General features: G+C 40.1%; 1 protein-coding gene across 1 annotated transcript in view; it reads right to left on the reverse strand.

The window, feature by feature from the left end:
* Window positions 1-1,486: 1,486 nt before the first annotated feature.
* LOC133551943 (uncharacterized) overlaps window positions 1,487-17,722 on the reverse strand; it is a 71,634-nt gene continuing 55,398 nt past the window's right edge. The window contains exons 2-4 of the mRNA XM_061899156.1: window positions 4,827-5,093; window positions 4,344-4,622; window positions 1,487-3,096 (exon numbers count right to left, since the gene is read on the reverse strand). Coding sequence (XP_061755140.1) covers window positions 2,456-3,096; window positions 4,344-4,622; window positions 4,827-5,093 — 1,187 coding nt within the window. The 3' untranslated portion in view covers window positions 1,487-2,455. The remainder of the gene's footprint in view (window positions 3,097-4,343; window positions 4,623-4,826; window positions 5,094-17,722) is intronic.

Genomic DNA, 17,722 nt, shown 5'->3' on the forward strand with positions numbered 1-17,722 from the left:
AGAAATTCAGACCACTTTGACAAGCAGACAAACAAAAGACAGTCCTGTCGGCCATCTTGGATTGGACATTCAACATTAACCCAATTTGGAAATCGGTCTGTAGTTATTTATATTTGTGGATTCACCTACTTTTGACGGACGAAGAAGAAAGGCGGGTTTGCTGATTTTTGGAACGATTTTGCTTGAAAGACTCAGATTAAAAAAGCATGAAAAAGAAAAAGGCAATTAGAAATATTATACATTATGTCCCATATAAGCTCATACACGACACATTCTACAGATAGTGTATAAAAAAAACCTAAATAGTGGAATAAAAGAGGTGAAAACATGTGAAATGGAACAAAGAAAAGTTGCATTGTTGAGTCTAATAAAGCTGCCATGCAGGTTGTTTTCTCTTTAAAGCTGTCATTGCTCAAAAATAATAATGAATCAAACTCAATGTTGTTACAAATTATTTAAACTAGTCATGGCTCCAATTACGTCACATACAAAATTTGACTAAAGAGTATTTTTATAGGATATTTTGTGTTTATCCTACAAAAAAAGGGTTTTTGACTAACAGGGCAAAAAAAAAAAAAAAAACAGAAATGAAGAAGCTGTCACGTACTTGCATGGCTGCTCTAGTTGTGACCCCAAGATGCAGGAGACAGGAGGACGACGTGCGGGTGAGAGTCTTTTAATTCCCACAGGGAGCACAAGGCGGTGCAGCAGGGAAGTGCACAGAAGCATAAGCAGCATACAGAAAAACCAAAGTAACGTTTCACAAAACAATCCTTGAGCCCTGACTGGAGGGCGAGGCAGGCATAAATAGAAGCCAGTTGATTAAAGTAAAAGTACCAATGATTGTCACACACACACTAGGTGTGGTGAGATTTTCCTCTGCATTTGACCCATCACCCTCACCCCATGACCAGGTGTGGCCAGGCTGCCAATCAGCGACAGGTGAGGAGGGAAAAGGGCTCAGGGAGACAAACAGGAAGTGGGACCAAAATAAGAGCGCTGACTAGGAGATAAACACAAACGCAAACAGACCGCGTGACACCTGACGTGACAGGTCGTCACAGAAACGAGGGATGGATCTGAAGTTTATCGAGGGACTTAAGTGTTGAAAGTAAAAATAAATGTTTGACTTATTTTTATGAGTGGGGCCCGTTTGGATCCTAATAATTTCAGTGGGACAAGTTTTAATTGTCATTGCTCAAAAAAAATTATGAATTAAAATCGATGTTATGAATTATTGACATATTTAAGATTGCAATTACGTTGAGTGAAAATTATTATTTTGTGCTTTTGCCATAACAAAACAAGGTTTTGACAAAAATGGCGTAAATTATGAAAAAAAAGACTGATAAGGACGTATAAACCTGAAATTGATCTAGGGATTTAAGTGTTGAATGAAAAAATACAAACAAACAAAAATGACCTACTTCTACCATTTTTATGACTGAGACTCTTCCTGGTCCCCAAGAAAGCAGTGCGAGGCGAGTGGAGGAAAAACGGATTTATTGACAGAGATGTGACACAATGTGATATTGATCATAAGCAGCGGCCATTGAAAGAAAAGAAGAAATCCTCGTCATGACGTCAAGGCCATGAAACGTGCGATTTTACAGCCACCAACGTTTGATCTTGAAAGTCTTTTAACGGCCAAAGAAGAATACATGGAATAGCGTGAGGAGCAGTCGGACGAAGAACAAAGCACATCTCCATCTCATCTCCGAGTGTGATGACGTCCCTCAGCGATGGAGACATCTCCCTGTGTTCCAGTGCACAAAGCATCCTGGAGGAAGAAGACCACTCAGCACATTCCCGACAGAAGCAGGTGAATCCAAGTTGAACATCATCTTCACACAAGAACATTTGGAGGTGCAGACAGTCCATGTGAGCTTACTCAGCCTTCAGCCGCCTGCACGTTCTCGTCGAGCTCCACGCCGCCGTGGCGAGCTGCGGGACAAACGCAAACGGTGAAGGAAGAACATCCAGAAGGTGCCTCGTCACTCACATCAGATCTTTGAGGTGTGACTTGGAAACATGACGAGTCAGCACACTTGATGTCTCATTTGGCTGATCCTCATCATGAGGACTCCTGTCAAAAGTGAGATATGCCAGACTTTGTATTGCGTGTGCTCACAGGAGGGACTTTTATTGTGAAGGAGTCAGCTCCAGTTGGGCTTTTCCGGCTAAACTTGTAACAAAGGTCCACATCAGACCTCCATGTGAGTGACGCTTCACCACGGCTTTGTTTCTTGCGGCTCAAAGAAAAGATGTTTTACTTACCAGCTGGATCGTACTGGGCTGAAATGAAAGAGAAACAAGGTGAAGTGGACTTTTCCCCTCACGTCACGCCGTGTTTCTACGTGAGAGTGGGCGCTCTGTCTCTGTGGATCTTTGAGTGTTTGGCTGGAAGGCAACTAAAAGATGGCCGCACCTTTGCAGCCCGGATGAAAGCATCAACTCACGGCCTGGACCGAGTGCACCGAGAAGAAGAAGACAGAGGACATTGGCGTCCCTCACCTTGTCTGTTTCTGTGACGCCTGACCATGACCATGATGATGATGATGATGATGATGGCCGCCACAGCGAGGACCGCCGCCGTGGCAGCGAGGGCGACGCTCAAGTTGTCTGTGGAGAGCAAAAAAGCACAAGTGGAGTGACAAAGCATGAAGAGGAAACCTTCATGACTACTTTGCATGCAGACGTCAAGCGTTGTCATGGTGACATGGATCAATAATGGTGACAGGTGGACTTGTGATGGGAAACATCTCCAACTAAATGTGTCTTTCTCACCTTCATGGCTTGCGTTGCTCAGGATGCTTCTTCTCTCCAGCTTGGTGACCAAGTCCTCCTTGACGCCTGACAGCTGAAACACACATTCGTACTTGCCCTCCACGTCGGCCGTCACCTCCACTTTCAGCGCCACCGACATCTGGAAGGTTCCGTCGTGGTTGGGGAGTATCTCTCCGTGCTCCACGTCCTCGAAGATCTGCTCGCCGTCTTTCCTCCAAAACAGGTCGGCACCGTCGGGGTAGAAACCTGTCGCCATGCAGCTGACCGGAGAGGACGGCGTCTTCTGGAGCAGGAACACCTCTGGAAGCTCTGCACAGGAAGTGATGTCACGTGTGAACACAGGACAATGTGGGGAGAAGGTGTGGATGGAGAGAAGGTGGGGATGGAGGTAAAGATGGAGAGAAGGTGGGGATGGAGAGAAGGTGTGGATGGAGGTAAAGATGGAGAGAAGATGGAGAAAAGGTGTGGATTAAAGTAAAGATGAAGAGAATGTAATAATGGAGGTAAAGATGGAGAAAAAGTGAGAACAAAGGTAAATATGGAGAGAACGTGTGGATGGAGGTAAAGATGAAGAAAAGAGGTAAAGATGGAGTGAAGGTGTGGATGGAGGTAAAGATGGAGAGAAGATGAGAACAGAAGTAAAGATGGAGAGAAGATGAGGATGAAAGTAAAGATGGAGAGAAGATGAGGATGAAAGTAAAGATGGAGAGAAGGGGAGAACAGAGGTAAAGATGGAGAGAATGGAGGTAGAGATGGAGGGAAAAGGAGAGAACGGAGGTAAATATGGAGATGAGGTGTGGATGGAGGTAAAGATGGAGAGAAGGAGAGAATGAGGTAAAGATGGAGAGAATGAGATAAAGATGGAGAGAAGGTGTAGATGGACGTAAAGATGGAAAGTAAGAGTGGACAGTGGTAAAGATGGAGAGAACGTGAGGATGGAGGTAAAGATGGAGGGAAAAGGAGAGAACGGAGGTAAATATGGAGAGAAGGTGTGGATGGAGAGAAAGAGTGGACAGAGGTAAAGATGGAGGGAAGGTGTAGATGGAGGTAAAGATGGAGAGAAAGTGAGGATGGAGGTAAATATGGAGAGAAGGTGTGGATGGAGGTAAAGACGGAGAGAAGATGTAGATGGAGGTAAAGATGGAGAGAAGATGACAACACATGTTAAGATGGAGAGAATGTGAGGATGGAGGTAAAGATGGATAGAAGGTGAGGATGGAGGTAAAGATGGAGAGAAGGAGAGAATGAGGTGAAGATGGAGAGAAGGTTAGATTGGAGGTAAAGATGGAGAGAGTGAGAACAGAGAAAGTGTAGATGGAAGTGGATGGAGAGGTGTGGATGGAGGTAAAGATGGAGAAGAAGGGAAAATGGAGGTAAAGATGGAGAGAAGGTGTAAATGGAGGTAAAGATGGAGAGAAGGTGAGAACGAAGGTAAAGATGGAGAGAAGGTGAGAGAAAGAGAGAAGAGTATAAAAAGACAGGGTGTAATGTCAGTAATGTTCCTATAGGGGGAGTGCTAACAAGTTAAAAGGTGAAAGTACATGTTGTGTTTCTACCTGTTCTCATTAGGACCTCCTTCCCATTGTTCACATACTTCTTCAAGTAAGAAGGACAATACTCAGTGTAGTAAAACTTATAGTATTCTAGTAGATGTTTGTCCTGGTCCCACTTGAGTTTGTCGGGGAAAGCTTGTTGTTTTGCTGCAGTAAATGTCCATGTCTTCATGTCCAACGATATGAAATCTTCTCCATCATAACCTCTCTGATACCAACCTTTAACTTCATCAGTCTCATCATTCCATTCACATCCAGTCATCCTCTGGAAAATGTGAACACCTGAGACACACACAGTGTTGTAAAGCAGAGTGACACACACACACACACACACACACACACACACACACACACACACACACACACACACACACACACACACACACACACACACACACACACAGTATTAGTGTAGGTTATTATAGGATGGACAGAGACAAGTATCAGTGCAGTAATGTGTGTTTACTACAGGTAACATAAACAAACCTCCAGTTTGGTTGAAACGCTTCTTAAGAACTTCAAGGCTGTGTTTGCCAATCAACTCATTACCAACACTGATCTCTGTTTGTCTCTGCCAGTATTTTGGATCCTCTGCTGTGATTTTGTTCATCCAGTCCTGTTTGGCTTCTGCTTTCCTGCTGTTGCTGTCATAGTGAGAAATCTGAACTCCATCAACATAACCAACAGCCACAAACTCTGGGAAGTTTGGAACTTGAGAGGACGCAGTGTGGAAATACTGCAGCGTGTGAATCACTGAAAGAAGAAAACAACAACAGGATGACTTTTTATTATTTTGTTTCATGTTCAACAATCTTGCACTGTGAATATTTTAGCTCCTTCCGTCTTCAGTCGGGTCTTAAAGTGAACATCAAACACTGCTAGATATCACAGTCAAGACTCACATGTTCTATGACAAATACAACACATTAATAATATTACTAACATCTGTTGACGGTTTGAACATTTTGAAAATAAACATATATTTTCTACAATGGAGGCTGAATAAAAAGTACAACAGAGTTGAACACAACCTGTTCTGCCCATTTGATGTCGACTCTTACTGACATCTTGTGGCGGGGTGATGTTACTACACTTGATTAGTTTCTGACACTTCCGTGTTTGAAGATTTGTGTTCGTTCTTACAAGCCTTGGAAAAAATAAGTCTTTGAACAAGAAACACTAAAGTGAAAATAAATAATGAGCCTAAACGGATTTATCTGCTTCTGTAAACTTCTTGGAACATTTTAATTTTTTACTAGGAAAAAGGGAAAACAATAAATATGTTTAAAAAGAACCAGGATTAAGTAATAAAGGTCTTAAATAATACAACAATAATTTAATTAATAAGTAACAGAAACTATCAGAAGTCAAATAAGTGAAGGCACAAATAGGATTTATGAATAAAATATTAATAAACTTATAAAAAGGACTTACCAGGCGTCACGCTGTGCATTTGCACGACCAGAAGAAAGAATAAAAACAAGTTCATGATGTCAGCGCGAAACAAAAAGATGTTTGCCACTTTTAATCCCGCAGAGAAAGACAAAAGTGACGAACACTCGCTTGACTCGCAAACAGGAAAAATGAACCAGGAACTGAACGTGGGGGAAAAGTGTGAGGCAGACGCTTCTGCTGGCAGAATATCAAAGAAAGTGAAAGTAAAAGTAGACACGGTAAAGCCAAACATTAAACTCGATGGTGATCATTTTTATTTTTTTTTTATTTTTTTTTTTGTCGTACCTGTCAAAGGTGAACACACTTATCCACGTAGGTGAGTAGTAACGAGTTACATTTACTTAGATAAGAAACACAACTTTTACTTTGCTATATAACATATTCAATATATGTATAAAAACATACATTTAGGCCTCCACTCAGGCTTCATCCCAGGGACCCCAAAGGATTTTGGTCAAAAATATATTTAAAATGTGACATTATTTTGTATTATTATTATTCCAGGTTTAAATCTGTAGATCAACATTAGGTCTATCTGTCAATATAACCTTTTCAAAGATTTAAGTTGTATGCCCTTTTTGTCAAAGAAAACCCTCTTTTGTTATGGAAAAAAACACAAAATATGCAATAGTTTCCCCCAATAGAATTTTAAAGTGGAATATTTGAGAGTATATAATAATTGGAGGCTTAAAAATTTCAACGCATCAATCAATCAATCAATCAATGGGAAAGTCAAAGGAACTCGGCACAGGTCTGAAAAAACGAATCATTTATTTGAACAAGTCAGGAAAGTCACTTGGAGCCAGTTCAAAGCAGCTTAAGGTCCCAAGAGCAAGTGTGCAGACTACTATTCATAAGTATAAAGTGCATGGCACAGTTTTGTCACTGCCACGATCAGGAAGAAAGCGCAAGTTATCACCTGTTGCTGAGAGAAAATTGGTCAGGTTTCCCCCAATAGAATTTTAAAGAGGAATATTTGAGATTATATAATAATTGGAGCCTTAAAAAATTCAATACATAAAAACATTGATTTTAATTTATTTTTATTTTTTAGCAATGACACAAAAGAAAAATCCTACTGAAATTATTGGAGATCCAAAAGTGTCCTACTCATTAGAAATAAAAAAATATATATTTTTTTACTGTTAACTTTAAACACAATCATCTTCAGATGAACTTCAGATCCATCCATCAATTATATATATATATATTATTGGTGTTTTTTTTTTTTTTTTTATATGGCAAACACAAAACATGCAACATTTTCCCCCAAAAATATCTCAAAGTGGAATATTTAATGTGGCGTCGTTGGAGCCTTGAATAGGTCAATAATCCATAATGACATTGATTTTGATTTATTGTTATTTTTTTAGTAAACAACAGCCTAGATGGCAGCTTTGTGTTATTAGAGTAAACATTTTCTTGTCACATTTCACCTGTTTGCTCTTTAATAGCACTTTTTTTTTTTTTTTTGTATTTTTAGAATTTGCTTTGGCCATTACAAAATTACCCGCGGGCCGCAAATGGCCCCCGGGCCACACTTTGGACACCCCTGTACGAGGATGACGGGATGCAAAACAATAACACATGCCCTTCTTATTTATGATTTACTTTTTAAATTTGATCAAAGTTCTGTACAGTGCAACTGGAATTTTAAATTTTCCCGAGGGAACTCTACTGAAGGAATCAATAAAGTACTATCCTTCTATCTATCCTCGTTCATCCATGCGGACTTGGCTCTCTTGGTTGCTTTGTTGGGTCTGCTCCTGTCTCCGGCCATACTCCCCCCACCACAGCAGACGTTGGCGTGGAACACCACAGAGTGTATATGTTTGTTTTTTGTTGTTGTTTTACTTTTGCGTCTGGTTGCATCAGCTCTCATCTTTTAAAGTCTTTAATGTCCTTTGTGTTCTTTGACGTTTCCCTCTTACACACATGTTTATGTGTGTTATGGCTATGAGGTTTGTTTCCCTTGGCCTCAGTCTGGACCCCCTCTACAGGGGCCCAGATGTTTGCTGTTGCACAGGCATGGGATAAAGTGTGTAACTTTTTGTCTGTAATATACATCATTGTATTTTTTTTTTATTAGCATGGATGTAATCTAGGAACAACATTTCATAATTAATATCCAAAACCCCTGTAGCGGTAAAGTCCTATACTTTTACTGCTACTGGTTGAGGTTTGTTTCCCTTGGCCTCAGTCTGGACCCCCTCTACAGGGGCCCAGATGTTTGCTGTTGCACAGGCATGGGATAAAGTGTGTAACTTTTTGTCTGTAAAATACATCATTGCAGTTTTTTTTTATTAGCATGGATGTAATCTAGGAACAACATTTCATAATTAATATCCAAAACCCCTGTAGCGGTAAAGTCCTATACTTTTACTGCTACTGGTTGCCGAATACAAATGAAGCTAGTTCAGACGTGTGCAACCGGCTAATAATTGAGGCCCAGAATTGTGTCCATGTTTAACCAAAATATTTACTAACATAAAGTCACAATTACATAACACACTTTGTTCAAAAACGGAAAATACACGGGAGCAAACAAACACTAGCCTGGCACAGTCAAAAACTGTTGTGCCTCTACTCAGCAACACCTGGGCAAGATCCTGACTCCTCCCTAAATATCCGGGCACTTGGCCTTGGAGCCAACCCCTTGAGTGACGTCATCAATTTGACAGACAGAAAGTGTATTTGGCTCTAACACACCAGCCCCTAATTGCTGCTGGCGTGACGAACAGAGCGATTTAATTTGGAATCGATAAAACAAAAATAGAGCCATAATACCAAAAACAAACACCTCTTTCTTTGGTTTTCATGTTCCCTTTTGCAATAATGCAGTTAATTTACTCAATACCTTCACCTAGAAGGCATATCTTTGTAACAGGTCTTTAGATGATAATCCTTTTTGTTTGCAGACAAACTTTTTTCATTTGTCCACTTTTGTCGCTCTTGTAGCAACGGTAAATATTCGTGAAACCACCTGTTCCAAAAAAGGTCAGCGATATATTGCCTCTGCCTCCATTTCCTTATGCACATCCAATACAGGTGATCTATTACCAACAGTACATGTAGACTGTAGCTGTCTTCTTTTCCTACTCCTGGCCATCAGCTTTCTTCGTCACCTTGGGGGTAGGAGAGCTTTTTTTTCTTCTCAGTTTCCTCCTCTTCTTCTCCCAAAGGACTCTCGGGGTCGTTTTCTTCCTCCTCTTTCGGGGAACTCTTCTCTTTTTGGACTTGCCATAGTCGCTGTCCTCGTCATCTTCCACCATGAAGTCTTCATCACTGCCAGACTCATCAGGATCCAGGTAAGCTTCCTCTGGGTCATCCTGCTCTTCATCCTCACGGCCTCCGTCCCCCAGAAGGATTTCCCGCTGTTTCAACACGGCCTTGGAGACTGCCTGGCGTATTGTTCGCATTCGACTGACTTTTCTTTCATCGTCACTGTCATCTGCGCTCCGTTTTCTTTTTGGTGTCTTCCTGCTGGGCTTCTCTATCTTGGGCTTCTTTTCCTTTTTTGACATATCCTTTTGATCTTTGGATCCCTGCTCATTGAAATCATGCATGTACTGGTTCATACCAACACACACCTTCAACAAACCCACGATCATCACACTTCCGGTTCCGTGGAATGGCGCTCCGACTGCAAAGTCTGCAACAGATGGTCACATGACATCATATCGTCAAAGGAAGGCTGACTCCAACTAAAGTTCACCTCAGAAAGAGAGGAAGACGACAGAAGTACAAGTGAGACGAAGAGTGACTTGTTTACCTACTGTGAGTAAAAAAGCCGGCGATATTCAAGAAAATGACTGCAAAACACAAGAAACTCGAGGAAGACTTGGAGGAGATTAGAAAATCCATCAACTCCCTGTCGGAAGATGTAAGGACAGTGGCCAAGCAGCAAGACACACTAATGGAGTTGTTGACCGAGATCAAAATGCTAAAAAACATCATCAAGGAGAAAGACAAGAAAATTGTCGACCTAGAAGCAACAATTGACGAACTTGAACAATACACCAGAATGAACGATTTGATTATAAGCGGACTGGAAACCAAACATCGCACGTATGCAAGAGTGGCCGGGACTCGCAGCAGGGACGCTGACAAGGACGCCGAAGCCCCGGCAGACGAACTTGAGACACTTGAACGGCAAGTAATTAACTTTTTTACAAGTAAGAACATATCTCTTCAAAGTGGCAGCATTTCGGCGTGCCATACTACACCCAGGAAGGACAGCAGAACCAACCCAGCCATTGTGATCCGGTTTGCGAATCGAAAACATAAGACGGAGTTACTACGGCAGGGAAGGAAGCTGAAAGGAACTGGGGTTTACATCAATGAACATCTTACAAAGAAGAACGCCGACATTGCAAGACAAGCACGCATCCTCAGAAAAGAAAACAAGATACAAGCAACATGGACACGAAACTGTTAAATCATGATTCGGCTAAATGGACCATATGAAGAAGCCAAAGTTGTCACGATTCGAGAGCTCCGTGACTTGGATCAATATAGATGAGACCTGCTAGGCGTATGACTGACATGGCTCATCCTTGGCTGGAGATGGGGAAGGCTTCGCGACGAGAAGGTGAGACAACTGAGAATCAAGCGTCTTCAAGAGCTGAATACATGGACTATAAATTACATGACTTTGAATATGATGTTGACCCAGATAACCATCTGTTCAACTCAATCAATGCTACTTGTGACTACTACACCGAGGAACAATTTAATGACAATGTTAGCTTAGATAATACATTTTCTTTAATACATTTCAACTGCAGAAGCTTATATGCAAATTTCTCAAAGATTGACGAATACTTGAAGACTTTAAACAGCAAAATCAAAATAATAGCACTTTCTGAAACATGGATCGATAAAGACAGAGGTATTGACTTCTCCATTGACGGGTATAAGTTGTATCACAGTAGTAGAAAAAACAAGAAGGGAGGAGGTGTGGCCCTGTTTGTTGACTGCGACTTGAAATGTAAACCTGTCGAATGTATGACAACGGTAATCGATGATTTATTTGAATGTGTAACTGTGGAGGTAGACATAGAAAAGAAGAGAAATGTTATTGTTACGTGTTTATATAGGACACCTGGGTCTAAGGTAGAAGCATTTCATGATAGTCTGGAAGAATTACTGTGTAAGGTAAAGGAAAAGAAAACATTCGTCATGTGTGGCGACTATAACATAGACCTGCTAAGCTCACCCAGAAATAAATCAGCAAGAGACTTCTTGGATGTGGTATATAGTAGAGGGCTTTATCCATTGATCACCAAACCCAGTAGAATATCGACAAATTGTGCAACATTAATTGATCACATCTTTATAAATGACATAGAAAATAACATAAAAAGTGGATTAATAATTAATGATACAAGTGACCACTTACCTGTGTTTCTTACTTATGACTGTCAAATGTATAGAAAGAGGGAGGAGAAAACCCATAGGTATACAAGGAAAAGGACTGAAGAGGCAATAAATACATTTAGGAAGGACTTATTTGAAGCAGACTGGAATGAGGTGTATGTGGGAGAGGCAAATGCTGCATATGAGGTTTTTCTTAATATTTATTTATCATTGTATGAAATACATTGTCCGAATGTATGGAAACAAAGAGACAGCTACAATATAAAGCCTTGGATTATTAAGGGACTACAGAATGCTTGTAAAAAGAAAAACAAACTTTATAGAGACTTTATAAAAGTAAGAACAAATGATGCTGAAACGAAATATAAGGTTTACAAAAACAAATTGATAACAATAATGAGACAAGCTAAAAAAGACTATTACAATAACTTACTAGAAAACAACAAAAACAATATTAAAGGAACCTGGAATATTCTGAACAAGGTAATAGGTAAAACATCGGGGCCTACAAACCCACCAAGCTATTTTATAAATGAGGATAATAAGATGATAACAAATATGAAAGAAGTAGCAAATGGATTCAATTCTTTTTTTGTGAATGTTGGACCCAAATTGGCAGAGAGTATTGAAGAACATAAAGATATACAGAGTGGATGGAGAGGGGGAAGCAAAGTGCTACAGTCCATGCTTTTAGGAGATGTTAGTGAAAATGAAATTCTATCGGTTGTAACAAAACTGAAAAATAAGGCATCAACAGACAGTGATGGTATTGACATGATAATTGTAAAAAAGACTATTGACTGTATCATCAAACCTCTATGTTATGTTTTTAATCTCTCTTTTCAAACAGGGACTTTTCCAAATAGAATGAAGGTAGCAAAAGTAATTCCACTCTATAAAACGGGAGATAAACATATATTTACTAATTACAGACCAGTGTCACTGCTGTCACAATTTTCTAAAATAATTGAAAAAAATATTTGTAGAAAAATTAGACAGTTTTATTGAGAAGAACATGCTGTTGAGTGAGAGCCAGTATGGATTCCGAACTAATAGATCCACTGCTTCAGCTGTAATGAATATAATGGAGGATATAGCAACAGCAACTGATAATAGGAAATACACTATCGGTGTGTTTATTGATCTTAAAAAAGCATTTGACACAATAGGAGTAGTTTTAGAATGGCTAAGAAGTTATTTAGATAATAGACAAGAGTTTGTGGATTTTTTGGGTAATACATCTGAACAAATGAGGATTGAATGTGGAATTCCACAAGGTTCGGTTTTGGGACCTAAATTGTTTATTTTGTATATTAACGATATATGTGAGGTATCAAAGTCATTGAAATTTGTTTTATTTGCGGACGACACCAACTTTTATAGTTCGGGACATGACTTAAAAGCGTTATCGATACTTATTGAACAGGAAATGGTTAAACTTAAGAGATGGTTTGATGTCAACAAATTATCATTAAATGTAAAAAAAACAAAGTTTATGATTTTTGGTAAGAGGAAAAGAGAGGACACCATCAAACTGTCGATAGATGGAATTGATATTGAAAGGATTTCTGAACTTATATTTTTAGGAGTGATACTGGATGATGGTCTGACATGGAAATCTCATATTGCACATGTACGAAAAAAGATGTCTAAGAGTATTTTTATATTAAACAAGGTAAAATATATGTTAGATTATAGGGCAATGCGCATATTGTATTGTGCACTTATATTGCCATATATCAGCTACTGTGTGGAAGTGTGGGGGAACACATATAAGAGTAACATAAAGGCATTGTATCAATTACAGAAAAGAGCTATAAGGATTATTCATAAAGTAGATTACTTAGAACACACTAACATTTTATTTATTAACTCTGGACTATTGAAACTACAGGAGCTAGTAAAGCTACAGACATTGTGTGTCACGTTTAAGGCTAGAAGTAAAACATTACCAGCAAATTTACAAAAAATGTTTGTCATCACTTCTGAGAATACAGAGCATCGAAGAAACGGTCATTTCAAACAACAATATTCAAGGACAACTTTAAAACAAATGTGTACGTCAGTGGTGGGGGTAAAATTGTGGAATTCTCTTTACAACGAGATAAAAAACTGTAAAAATATATTCCAATTAAAAAAAATATATAAAGATAGAACGATAAGATCATATGGACAGCCATAAGTGTTTACATTTTGTTTTTTATTTATTATTTTACTTATTTTTTGTCTGGTTTTGTATTTGCTCTGTATCATTCCGTGAGGTGTATATTATATTATTACTATTATTTTCTTGGTTTGGTTTATACTTTATGAAGTTTTGCACTTGTGTTTTTCTTGTGTTTTTTGTTTTTGATTGTTTCATTACATTTGGATATATGTGTCGGCTTAAATGATATTCATGAAGTAAGATAATGTATTATGTCAAAGGGGGCAGGAAATTATAAGATTTTCTTCATCCTGCTCCTTCTCAGGAATTGTGTGAATTTAAATTGTATAGTTGTGATATAATTATTTATCGTTCTAAATGCACATCAATGAATGAGATAAATAAAAATGAAATGAAAAATAAGCGGTTCCTCCAAACTGTTAACAGTAACTGTGGGGCTCCCATTATGCTTGTTATTGTCTTGTAATGGCCCATTAATCACCCACCCCAATAGGGTTCTGACAGCATAAGGTCCATCTCCGTGGCTGTTAATCACCTCCCGTGGTTCCATTCACTTTGAGGCGTTGGTACCAATTAACAGGTCCACGTTGGCAGTTATCCGCGGAATTTTAATGGCTTGGAGGTAAGGCCACTTATCAAGTTCTGCCTCACCAATCAGATTGTTAGTGTACACGGGCATCTGCCTTTGAGTGAAGACATCAGGAAGCTGAAAAAAACTTACTACAAGTAAGCTGAGAGATTTCCAGACCACTGCTCGGGACCACCTTACTGTGCCCCAAGGTGCGCAAGTGGGTTTTTGTTTTTCGGCCTTCTGTGTTCAGCCTGTTCACCAATTGTTCAGAACAGAGGGTCCCTGTGCTTCCTGGATCTAGGAAAGCATATGTCTGGACTATCTTGCTGCCCTTTGAGTACTTCACTTGAACGGGCAGGATGGGTAAAATTCCATATTTGCCAGCCCCTGTATGGCCACAAGTTGATGAGGTAGTGCAAATATCTGCTTTTACCTTTGGAAGTTGGCTATTTTCTCCACTTTCCAGATGCCTCCTGTCAATATGTAGCACTTTGGGATGCGTCTTGTTGCAGTAAGAGCACGTGATGCGCCTGTCGCAACTCTTGCTCAGGTGCCCTGTGCACAGGCAACCAAAACACAGGCCTTTTTCTTTTAGAAAGTCAAGCTTTCCCTGTGTGCCTTATTTTCCAGTATCGGACAGTCCTCCAATGCATGTTCACTTGTACAGTAAAGACAGGAGGTGTTCACAAACTTATTGAGGTGTGGAGCCGGTGTAGGTTTAACGACAACTGTCACATGAGTTGCGAAACTGTTCCTTCTGAACTGTGATTTGCGTTGATGTATAGGCTTGGGTTTGGTTACTGCTTTATTTCGAAGGATGTTTTGAATGTCGCCAAAGACAGGATCCGAAGCAATTCTGACTTGCTGTTCAATAAATTTCACAATGTCTGTGAAACAAGCACGTCGCCTTTGTTGGTCAACAATGTCGGCTGCTTTTCCTCTCCACTGGTCCCTTAATTTGTGTGGCAGCTTTTGTATGAGCATCTTCATGCTAGCTGGCATGTTGAGCTCGTCCAAGTACTGCAGCTCATCCATGGCATTGGAGCATTCTCGCAAGTACAGTGCGAAAGCTTGGAGATTTTTTACATCCTCAGACTTGATGTTTGGCCATACCATAATTTTGTCCAGGTAGGCTGCTGTTATTTTTGAAGGATTTCCAAAGTGTTCCTTTAGTAGGCGTTTTGCTGTAGCATAGCCTCTCTCTGTAGGCATATAGAGGCAACTGCGCACCAACTCTCTGGGCTGTCCTTTGGTAAACTGCTCCAGATAATACAAGCAGTCACCACGATCATTGGTTTTTGCCTCTATACAATACTCAAAAGCTTTTACGAAAGCCTGAAATTGCAATGGGTCACCTTCAAAAAACGGAATTTGTCCGTGTGGAAGTAATTGGGAGGTTTGTGCTTGAACCAGGAGTTCATTTTGCCTCTGTAATATAGTGTGGAATTCACCTGGTATTGTGTTGCCTTGAAATGATTGAGATGCTTGAGGTAAATTTTGCCTTGATTGGTTTTCCACAGGATCCAAAATTGGTTGGTTGTTTGGTTGAGGGTGTGAATGGACCTTGTTTGGGGCATTCTTGGCTGTGTGAAGCTCTGAAGGAGCAGCTTTAAGAGATGGCTTAAGTCAGGGGTGCCCATTATGTCGATCGCGAGCTACCAGTCGACCGCGGGGGGTGTGTCAGTCGATCTCGAGCCAGGCTTTTAAAAAAAATAGACCTAAAAATGAGTGATCATCAATCTTCACCAAGACGTCACTTAAATGACATTCACGGTACCGGAGGGTCTTGTGAGATGACGCTGGCTGCTGCAAGATCATTATTATGAAAATATGACAGAGAGGAAGGCGAGAAACACTTTTTATTTCAACAGACTCTCGCGCCGTACCTTCCGTCAAAACTCTAAAGGCCGACTGCACATTTCCTGTCTTCACAATAAAAGCCCTGCTTCATGCTGCCTGCGCTAACTAAATACAGAGTCTCGGAAAACTGGCGGCACAAGCGATCCCTCAGAAAGGTGGCGTTTACATCACGCCAGCTTTCTGAGACTCTTATTTTGTTAGCGCAGGCAGCATGAAGCAGGGCTTTTATTGTGCAGATAGGAATTGTGCAGTCGGCCTTTAGAGTTTTGACGGAAGGGACGGCGCGAAAGTCTGTTGAAATAAAAAGTGTTTCTCGCCTTCCTCTCTGTCATTTTTTCATAATAATGAACTGGCAGCAGCCAGCGTCATCTCACAAGACCCTCGGGTGCCGTGAATGTCAATCAAGCAAGCTACGGAATTTGCCGCCAATGTTTTTCTTGTAAAGTGTATGGAAGCTGGATGAATTAGATGCCAAAAACCAACCACTTTCATGTGGTATTGTACAGAAAGGACAACTTTTTTTCTCCTCCATTTGGAAATGTGGGCGTTATCATCATTACTGTCTGATTCCAATCAATGCAAGTCATCAGAATCAGGTAATACACCAACTTATATTCTTGTCTTCGTGAAAGAAAGACATCTATATGTGTTACACATGCTTGTATTATCATTAAACACATTTAACTTGTTTACAAAAATGTCTCTTTCATAAATAAATAAATATAAATGATATATATAAATGAGGTAGATCCCCTCGAGTTGGTCAATTGAAAAGTAGCTCGCCTGCAGAAAAAGTGTGGGCACCCCTGCCTTAAGTTGTTGTACAGGCGGAGCAGGCATTTTTTTTCAGTTTTGTCCTTTGCCTATAATAGGACTCCATTCCATCAGACTTTTTGCTCCTGCCGGCAACACTGGCTTCATGGAGGACAGACAATTTAGCATTGTGGGCTGCTATTTCAGCATCCAACTCCATTTGCTCCTTTTTCCTCCTTATGGCCGCTGCTTGTTCCTCCTGATTCCCTCTTTAGAGTTGCTGCCTGCGCCTCCAATGCATGGATCTCTTTTAAAGCAATAGCACGGGCGCCAAGTGCTGCCTTATCTGCCTCTGCTATTATGCGAGCAGAAGAAGTGGAAGACATTTTGCTTTTGTTTGAGATAAAACAATAGATGGAACATTTGAAATGCTGTCATGGGGTTGTACACTTTCATTTTCAAAACCATCAACAGCGGAACCCTCATTTTCAACCTCATCATCATTGTCATCATTTTTAAAACACAACAACCTGTCAACCTTTTCAATAAAACCATCAAAATTCAACATTTTTGCTTTGTACCAAGTCTCATGTTTAATACGCTCATATTCCGGCAACAGAGACAACAAAGTTATGTGCACTTTTCTAATTTCATGATATAAATCCATACACCTGCTAAATTCCTCCTTTAGCTCATGTGAACGTGTTTCGTCATTTATCACAGCAATGACCCCCTCTTTTAGTATTGAGAGTCTTTGCAACTTTGATTTTCTTTCCCCCTGCAAACTTTCAATTTTGTGACCTAGAGCCTTGGGTGTCATTTTTACCACACGTGTTTTCCCTTCAACCCCTTGTCCAACATTGTCACGTTCAGCCACAGTGTCCCCTTGTGGCTGTTTGTGTTCATCAGCGCATGCGTGTGCTTCCTCCTCCTCCATTTGGAAAAGTCAAAGTTTGTCAACCCGTGCGCAGGTCAAGTCAAATAGTCACCAATAAATTGGATTTTTCAATATTTGTGCCTTTAGGTGAGGCAGTTTGTGACTTAAATGTAGCGGTAATGTAACGATGTGTCACTTCATTTCTGTTAGTTTTTTGTGTTTTTGTATTTACTTCCGGTTCAGTGCTCTTATTTTGTTGTATTTCCTGTTTTTATTCACGGAGCACTATTTTTCTCTTTTCGTTGATTGGCAGCGGTTCA

Source organism: Nerophis ophidion, linkage group LG04 (assembly GCF_033978795.1).
Source record: "Nerophis ophidion isolate RoL-2023_Sa linkage group LG04, RoL_Noph_v1.0, whole genome shotgun sequence".
NCBI lineage: Eukaryota > Metazoa > Chordata > Actinopteri > Syngnathiformes > Syngnathidae > Nerophis > Nerophis ophidion.